The 10,024-nt window shown below is 39.8% G+C and overlaps 1 protein-coding gene across 4 annotated transcripts in view; it reads right to left on the bottom strand.

The window, feature by feature from the left end:
- Positions 1–8,827, bottom strand: part of LOC148013527 (Zinc finger C-x8-C-x5-C-x3-H type family protein) — a 90,972-nt gene extending 82,145 nt beyond the window's left edge. Inside the window, exons 1-3 of one of the 4 annotated variants that reach the window (XM_087667741.1) lie at positions 8,245–8,827; positions 7,791–7,931; positions 7,290–7,421 (exon numbers count right to left, since the gene is read on the bottom strand). In XM_087667741.1, the coding sequence (XP_087523867.1) occupies positions 7,290–7,421; positions 7,791–7,931; positions 8,245–8,625 (654 nt within the window). In that variant the 5' untranslated portion in view covers positions 8,626–8,827. The remainder of the gene's footprint in view (positions 1–7,289; positions 7,422–7,790; positions 7,932–8,244) is intronic. The other 3 variants (XM_087667738.1, XM_087667740.1, XM_087667737.1) reach the window with 3 other exon arrangements.
- Positions 8,828–10,024: the final 1,197 nt, after the last annotated feature.

A 10,024-nucleotide genomic window follows, 5' to 3' on the forward strand; every position in this document is an offset into this window, starting at 1 on the left:
CATAGCTCTCAAAGGCTTAGCCAAGCAAATAGCATAAGTCTTGAAGAAATCATTCATGAGACCATCCCAACCAGGGATTTTGTCCCTCCACAGATGTAACAAGACATACATGACCTCATCCTCTTTAGTTTCCAAGGCAGCATGTATGCCAAAAGATACCTTATCTTGGATCAATGCATGAAATGCTAGCCTTGTCTTGTAATCAAGTTCTCTTGTAATCGAGTTATCTTGCAATCAAGTTCTAGTTCAATTTCTCTTTCAAGTTCTTTTCTTGTAAGTTGTGAGAGCAATCTCCTCGCTCTGGAAGAGCATTTGCCGTGCCCATAACATCATCATGCATGACATAAATCCGATCTACATGACTATGTTTCACTATATTGAGCAGAACGAAAGGCATATCCAAGATCCAATGGACATAGCCAAGGCCAAAGATCCTATTTAAGACCCGTCAATGCAAGGTTATCCCAGTCATGGCCTTCACATGCATCTACTACAGAGTGCAAAGTAGCCTACAGCATGTCTACACACAATCACCAATCAGCAAGCTTGGTCTGCCAAGGGAAAGACTAGCACTAAGTCATTCCCATATAAGACTCCCAAAAGCCATAAAAGATTTGCCTTCAAGCATAATTTCAATCACCAAGAATCAGCCAAACACATCATTTTTTACCAGAACAGGCTGAGATCTTTCATCAACAACCATGAGAGCACCAATGTGGCACATCATAGTATCCCCAACATAAAATAACTTGTACCCATGGCAACAATGAACTATCCTACCACGTTTGTGACTATTGTGCTTGACGGCACATAATACATCCCATGCATTTTCATGCAAAATATGCCACATATCATGTTGTTTGCTGCAAGAGCAAACACCACGGGCATTCAAAGTGGTGATCTGCATTCAAAAATCAACCAAAGCTTAGGCTGATCTTGCATCGATTTAACCTTAGAAGCCAACGCTTCAAGCACCCCATCATCCAAATCCACCAACACTGCCAACACATTCTGTCCTTGAAGCTCAAACTCGGAAGTAGTGGATTTAACTTCATTCTTAGAAGCTAATCACAGATAACATCAATCCCATGAAGTAATCACCTTGCCCTTCTTATCAAAAGCAAGACGGTTGGTGGATCTCAAGAGTGATCAGCATGTAACCTTGAGCTCCCAAGCAACTTGGCACCAAAGGGAGCCGTAGCAAATGCGCTCATGAGAAGACTTATCCTTTCTACGTACATATGTACGGAACAAGTCTTGACATCTTGCCAGTGTGCCAACTCGTTGCTCAATGAAACCAGCCTTCCTTCTTGGGAAGGGCAGTATAAACCTGATTTACTTGAATTACAGCAAGCATTAGATACACAAATCTGGAAACATACACTTTATCACATAATCTTGGACAGCCAACACCCGATCGGCCCCAACAATTGGCAATCAAAAGCAAGAGGGGTTGATGGATCCCGAGAGCAATTGGTATGAAACCTTGCGTTATCAAGCAAGTTGGCACCAAACGGAGCCATAGCTGTTGCATTACGCTCATGAGAAGACTTACCTTTCTACGTACATATGTATGGAACAAGTCTTGAGATCCTGCCAGTGTGCCAACTAGTTGCTCAATGATTAGATACACAAATCTGGAAATATACACTTTATCACATAATCTTGGACAGCCGACACCTGATTGGCCCCAACAATTGGCAATCAAAAGCAAGACAGGTTAATGGATCCCAAGAGCGATCTACATGTAACTTTAGTCACCAAGCAACATGGCACCGAAGGGAGCCATAGCAACTGCATTATGCTCATGAGAAGACTTATCCTTTCTACGTACATATGTACGGAACAAGTCTTGATATCTTGCCGGTGTGCCAACTGGTTGCTCGATGAAACCAGCCTGCCTTCTTGGCAAGGGCGGTATAAACCTGATTTACTCAAATTACAACAAGCATTAGATACACATATCTGGAAATATACACTTTATCACATAATCTTGGATAGCCAACACCCATTTGGCCCCAACAATTGGTGCCTTGTGCGGTAATTCTTTTAACTGTATTGCTCTAATTTGAAATACAAAGAGATATACGCTGATCCCTCTTCAAATTCAATACAATGGACTGTCATAAATGACAAGCACTGCTTGGGTACAATTGGTCCCTTGATAGTACAACAATCTGGGCACACATTGGGTCTTTGAAAATGGGCAACGCCTTGGGCCTTGGTTCAGTTGCAAATATTTTGCCTTAAGTTGCTACTCCAAGTTTTGGGTCGTTAGTAATTGGGCATGGATCCCTAGGTGATGTGGAAACCCTAACTTCTGCTGTAAATTAGGATTTCAGCAGCAATTTCTGCAATTGCTCTTCACCCTAAGCTAAAATTGGTTGAGAACTACTGAGGGCTGACTACTAGACAAGAGAGAAAATCAGCTAAAATTTTCTCTCATCTACCAAATTTTAGCCAAGAGAGAAAATTTTAGTTGAGCACCAAAAAAAAGACAGCTAAAAAGGAGTATCTTATGATTGTAGCTCTAATGGCAATTCTAATGGAGCCAACAGCTTCAATCCTCTTCTACCACCGCCTCTCCTACTGCCCCTATCCTACCGCGCTGCATGATCAGCTGTCGCCTCTCTAAGAGCTCATCCAACTGCTCCTTCCTCCCTCGGTCTCTCAATGTTGGAATAACCCTCAACCATCCCCCAAATAGTCCTCTAGTTTGCATGGGAAGTTTTGACAAGTGTCAACCTACTTAGCAACTTTCCAAAAGTAATTTTGAATTTTATTTAATTAATTTTCAAATTTTATTTTTTAAAAATTAATTAATTAACCATTTGACCGTACTCGAGAACTAGCTAGTACCCATTCACATTAATTGTGCTAATCCCCATTGGACATTCAATTATCCCACATATTAATTGGCCTAGGACTAGCATTAATTAAATAACCAATGCCTAGTCCCAATGTCACCATTGGATATTTAATGGCCTAGACCCAAACTAACACCAGGCACCCACAAGTACCTATCCTACATAACTTTGTACAACTTTTGCCAATGTCATTCCACAATCACTTGGATCACTAAGGTATTCACAATCACGGCTAACTTTGTACTTCACATCTACACCTCACGTGTGCACAACTTAATAATGCCAAAGCTCAACATTAAAAATGTGCGTCCCCGTGACATTCCACATCAAGTTTTGTTGTACGGATGAGATTTTGATGGCATACTTCTTGAGATAGCTAAGAAACCCCAAATTTTGCAAATTTCAAAGTTGTACCAGCAAATTAGAGCTAAGAAATATCAAATATGCTGAGAGAGGAGATGACCAGCAAATTAAAGAAACTTTTTCCACTTTCCCACAATAAAAATGCTTGCACAACAATTGCCCTACAATTCCAATATTTAAAGCCCTAATCTCTTTGAGCCAAACAATGTTGAAACTTTCCACAAACCTTAATTTAGGACATTAGATAATTTGAATCTCTTACTCCCATGACACTAAAAGTCATTTCCAAGGGGAAATGTAATGTTCTTGACCAAGATTTGACACCAAGCACCCACTGGCACTGGTCCATAACAACTTCTATTAACATCTCCCGCTGCCCAAGCTACGATTGTCTATCACCGTGACACACATTTAACTTAATCTCACATGTGAACCTCTCAAGTGCACAACTTACGTGTTACAACATGAGTATCCAAAGAGAATCAAATTACAAATTCACTTCATGTCAATCAACTTCAAACTATTAAGTTCAAGGTGACTAATACAATTTAGTCTTTCTTCTTTGGGTGACCTAGACATATGATCAAGTTTGACACATGCAGTTCACCTGTCCAAAAGCACATATTGTGGGTACTAGTTCAAGGTGACTAATACAATTTAGTCTTTCTTCTTTGGGTGACCTAGACATAAGATCAATTTTGACACATGCAGTTCACCTTTCCAAAAGCACATATTGTGGGTACTATCCTCTACAACCTAAGTCTGATGGTGTAGCCAACGCCTTACCAACTCAAACTTTGGCAAGACCTCTTAGTTTTGATCATATGACCTCTATGTTGATTAAGTAGGGGCTTCTTTACATTTACAAAGGAGGCTATCATTTCAAAATGGTGACAAGAAGGATACCTTTATAGCTTTAGAGAGAGATGATGAGCAAAAGAAGAATAAAGCTCAGTATTACCATTGTGGCAAAAAGAGGCATTTTCAAAAGGATTGCAAGAAACTAGCAACACAACAGCAGGACGACGACGACGACGACGACGACAAGAAGAACAAAAAGGGTAAGGACTCCTTTAACAAATCATCATGGTCTTCAAGTTCAAATTCTGATGCAAGCCCTCCAACCAAGGCGAAGGCCATTAAGGCCTCATCTTCCACCTTCTAGCCCTAGCAAGCTAGTAGTGTTTGTATCTCTCATGCCTCTCCAATGCCGAAGAGGGAGTGTGAGAGGGTGCTTGTGGTGGTGGGGTATCCAACCTCATCTGAAACTGGCCTTAAGAAGCCCAAAGGGCAATAACCACATTTTAGCAAACACTTGATTCAGCTTAACAATAAATTCAATAAGAATACTCCACACACAACTGGAGCTAGAGTACTCATGCACCACACATTGACACTTGATGGTCCCAAATCTTGGTGCCCCTTTCAAAATTTCTTTAGATTACTGAAATATGCTTGAAATTAATTACAAATGGTTGTATTTCATCGATTTCTCATGACATAACCGATCCATGAGCGCACAATGGCCTTGTCACCTTCACAGCTGACCTCCAACCAATTGTAGAGTGTTCAAAACTGCAAATGAACTCTTCAACCTACCAAACCCTAAAAATAAAAGCAAGCATTTAAACCTAATTTCACGGAGCATTTGCTAAGATAACTCTCCTATATAATCCGTATGTAGCCCCACACTGTTGCTCTCACAAATAGGAGGGGTTTCTCGTAATGAAACCATGAGAATGTCGCTTTATTCATAACAAAATTGCCCAAAAACTGCACTAGACTTGTTATACAAGGAGTTACGAGGCTACCAATGGAATCCTCATGCCAAGAGGAGAAAAATTTGTTGTTGTCCACACTCCATCTATGCTATAAGTTCATTATTCCATGGCTAGAACCTATAATTTTTTGCAACAAAAAAGATAAGAGAAGCTATCTCCAAACTTGGGTTTCTCCAAAAATGAGAGAAAAAAGCCCTGTAATAACCAAGATAAGCAACCAGTTGCTCCTTAATCATATTACGTTTTTTATTTAGGGCTAATTAATGACTTGGTCATTAATCAAGTGAGCTACTCACTGGGTAAAACCATAGCTCAAGCCTACTTAATAACTTAAATGCCCTAAGTGACCGCACACTTGTCCACCGCATACCTGAATGTCAAATCGTTCATTGCTGGTACCATGGTGACTATGCCAAGAGCTAGGGGTACCAGAATTAAAATTTATTTTAATTAAAAATATTTATGAAGTTAATTAAATCATTAGGTTTAGTTCTCATTCTGATGACATTATCTATATGCAAGTACAATCCATGACAAGCATCAAGAGTCAACTATTTCCACTTTCTACAACCAAGGATTGGTACAATCAGCATCAACATTAGTATCTTTTTTAGGCACCTTGCTTGTGGCTTCATCACCCACATAGTCCCATCTAATGGTCATTCTTGTATGTACTATGATGAGTCATCATCATTGTATATTATATTGTGTTGATCAGCCATAATCTAAGAGAGGGTGTTGACAGAGTACATCTCTTTGGATATTAGAGTCTATAGATTTGTGTATGCATTTCAATTTTATGTCAACGCCATTTAGGCTAGCCGATCTATTTTACTTTTTGTAGCTAATTAACTAGTATTTTTATTGGCATTACTTTTACTTATTTATTGTTAGTCTCACTCCTCCTCAATCAAGTTATCATATGATTCCATCAGCAAGATTGCTTCCAGGTCAAGAGAGAGAGACTAGTGTACACTATTGATGTTTCACTACCCATGCCATTGCACTACTCTCGAGCCTTGTTATATGGATTCCATATTCTCAGCGTATTCTCTTTGAGTTCTTGTGTTCTTGCTATTCTCTTTTTTGTTCTTTCTACTCATTGCAATCTATATCAACATTGTCTCTTTGCTTCAGTTGCTCCATACTTTTTTAACATACACAACAGCACACCCTTATTGATTTTTTAGAGTTGCAACTACATCTAGCATACCACATAATACTCTAGATCAAACTTGTGGTTTCACCATAGAGAGTCAGCTTAGACAGAGCTACTAAGATAGAAAGAGCACACCGCCCATGGCCTACTCAGACCACATCCCAGCTTGAGGCACCACCTAACAATACAAACATCAAGTAGCTTTCTACCTCAACACTTTATCTTATCTATGTTGGATAGACCCATGAGAGAGAGAGAGAGAGAGAGAGAGAGAGAGATTGGCTGGGATGATGTTATGGGATAGTGTTGATTCCCACACCAATTTTGCATTGTATTAGATCCCTAGTGTTTTTAGAATTTTCAGTTATTTGTTGTTTCCTAGCGAGATGTTTCCTCGTAGATCACGGTTTCTTTATTCTATTTAGGAAACATTATAGTTCCTTGAATTTCAGATGCATTTATTTTTGTCTCATGGGCTAATTTGGCCTTTTGTAGAGTTTACAACTCTCTTTTTTTTTTTCCGTAAAAGTTTACAACTCTCTCTCTCTCTCTCTCTCTCTCTCTCTCTCTCTCATATAATGGTTGTTCTATGAGAAAAGAAACATATATACAATAGGCATTTTGGCCAGCAGGTAAGCAATAAAAGCAAATACACCATCAAGATAAGGTCCTATAAAAGTATAAAAACGTGTCTAGAATCCTAACCTACTCATGGATCCAATAAGATGTGCAGCTAAATGCTAGCTTACAGTTGATAACCATACAGGGTGCATTTTACCCCAATTTTAAACTTTCAAAAGAGGTTAAACTACAAATTACTTCCAAAATCAAAATGACACCAGGATGGGGAGTGCAAGGCTATTCCTCTAGCGATAAATATATCAAAACTCTCACTTCCCCGAGCTGGGTCTGCGGGGTGTACCCTTACAATTAATCATCCAAATACCAGACCCAGATAGACAAGTAATGTTCCAAAAGAAAAACAGAGCACTAGGAAACTTTTTACTCAATATTGCATAACTTTGAAGGGTCTAACTCTATTTAGTTTGATTGTGCACTTCATGTTTCTGACTTTCCATGTGGAGCTCAAACACATAAAAGATAACACATTACACTCACCTGTTCTGTGCCGAAATTGGGAGTCCCCTCCATGACATCTAAAACTGAATGGCTGGTTGAGGTGGGCCTTCTCTGATGTTGTTCAAAAGCAATACTTTGTGGAGGCAATGGATTTGAAACAGGATGATTGTTCTTTAACAAGGCACATGCAAGACATGGAGAAAGAACGAGGTAAGTGAAAGTTCACCCAAATAAAATCCTTAGAGAGAGGAAAGAAAGAAAGTTGTATTAACATCTACAAAAGGCCAAATTGGACTATGAGACAAATGCGAGAGAGAGAGAGAGAGAGAGAGAGAGAGAGAGAGAGTCAACCCAAATGACACCCTTTTACAGCTTCATGTCTTTGTAATTACCAATAGACATCTGGTTGCACAAAAGTTTTCTAATCTATCTAATCCCAGGGACAGATCAACATTGAGTTGCCTCACCAGTACAGTGTGCCTTGGCTATCGCATTCAATAAAAGATTGTTAACTTATAAGCACGGAAGTGCTAAGAATACCTCGTTGGATTTTTCTTTGGTGCTGCCAGTCTTTGGTACACGCACTTTCTGTTTGCGGACTATTATCTCATTCCCTTCCCAAATTATTTCTGCGGGACCTTCTTCAACGTAATCCCAATTATCGTCACTAACATCATGTTCCTGTGTCAAAATGATGCCTTACAATAAGTGGTAAAAGATCAACTGCAGGGCCTTCAAATATATGTACTCCCTCCTGCTAAAGATCAATTATAAGAACTTAAAAAATATGATTGTATGACCACCCATTGCTTTGGATACGACAATTAAAAACTACAGTACGACCTTCCATTGCTTTGTACAGAACGAATTAACAAATACAGTACACGACTTGAACCTGTAAGAATAACTGCGATAAGTGTCCTTAGCCGTTATTTTTTCAATCAAGAACATGTGTAAGAATGTTAGTGACTTTGAATGATGGTTTGATTGGCACCTTCTCCTTCTGCAATTCCTCCTGTCTCCTCCTTTCTGCCTCCTCCTGAGCGATCCTCTCTCGTTCAAGCCACAACTGCTCTTGCAGGTCACGTTCCAGTCTCTCTTTCTCGAGAGCTTCAGCCTCTTCCTGCTGCTTGAGGCGAAGCTTCAGCTGCTCCACGGGATCCTGAAACCTCGTCTCTTCTTCGACCCTCTCCTTCTCAGCGGCCTGCTGCCTGCATTGCTTACGCTTCATCTTCTTCCTCTCCTTACGTTTGACCTTGCGCGGCAGGGGCTCGACTGCATGGCCGGTCAGTTCAGGCTCCGCGGTAGGCTCGCAGAGGTTTGACGACATGCCAGGTTCTTCAATGTGCGCTACTTCTGATTTCTGCATCGCCATGAACCCTGCAAGCTCTTTCTTTCTCTCTAAAGACTTTGTTCTTTCAGCATGGCAAAGTGATCTAAGTAAATTAAACTACGCAAGGAACGCTGAGTGGGGTGCGAGGGAAGTGAAGCTGCCATGCGCAAAAACATCACATGCTTTACTCTCCTCTACTCACAACCCCTCTATCTCTCGTCCCATTTACACCTCCCCCTTCTCTATCCACACTCATTCACTCAATCACTCTTTCTCTCTCTCTCTCTCTCTCTCTCTCTCTCATGTATAAAAGGCTAAATATGCATTTGCATCAAGGTACCTAGACTCATATATACATGCAATGACCATGCACCAAACTTATAAACTTGTATCTATACTTGCTCTGCACAACAATTAAAAACAACTTGTATCTTTGGATGCTACAATGAGAAATAACATTCCTACGATGAAACGAACCACAAATGAAATATGTATAAACCACACCACAAATTTAAGTTTGTCCAAGCATTGCATGCAAACTCTCAGTATTAATAACCCACATAGGTGAAGCAAAGCCTGAAACCAAAGTTTCTTCTAGAGACTGCACTTGCACCACAATTTCAAGTATCAACAAACCACAAAGTGTCACTCCTTGATTATGCATATGCATCTACATCCAAATGTTACAAAAAAATTTACAGTTCCCATAGGGTCTAACCAAAACGAAGCTTTCTTTTCTTTGAGAAATAACTGGGAATTTTTTCACTCTCCAATATAGCATGGCCAGGCGAAGCAAGTCCGATCGCCACTCTTCGTCTTGTTGATGGTACATGGGACATAATAGTATTTCCTCTCTTTCTTACACCTAAAATTTTAGAAGTCCACAACGTTAATGTAAGCACATCTAATAGCCAACAAAGACTACTTAACATTAAAACAACAATACCTGCTATGCGCAATAGCTAGAAGTAGCTCTACATGATCATCCGATGTTACAATCAGAAATAACATTGCTACGTTGAAATGAACCACAAAGTGTAAGCATATCCAAGCATCAAATACAGATAGGTGAAGCAAAGCCCAAAACCAAATCTTGCTCCAAAGCCAAAAACTTTGTACCATAAATCCAAGTATCAACAAACTATGAAGTACCACTTCTTGATTACACCTATACATCTACATCCAAATGCTACAAAGATGTTGAAACTTTCCATTGGGCCTAACCAAAATGAAGCTTTCTTTTCTTTGAGGAATCACTGGGAAAAATTCCATTCTCCAACACAGCATGCTCAGGTGAAGCAAGTCCCATTGCCACGCTTCGTCCCGGTGATGGTACAAGGGACATGATAGTCTTTCCTCTCTTTCTTGTACCTAAAATTTTAAAAGCTCAGAACGTAAACATGAACACATCCAACAATTAACAAAGATCACTTAACATTGG

Source organism: Lygodium microphyllum, chromosome 26 (assembly GCF_053477565.2).
Source record: "Lygodium microphyllum isolate KBCC chromosome 26, Lygodium_microphyllum_v1.1.10, whole genome shotgun sequence".
In the NCBI taxonomy this organism is placed as follows: domain Eukaryota; kingdom Viridiplantae; phylum Streptophyta; class Polypodiopsida; order Schizaeales; family Lygodiaceae; genus Lygodium; species Lygodium microphyllum.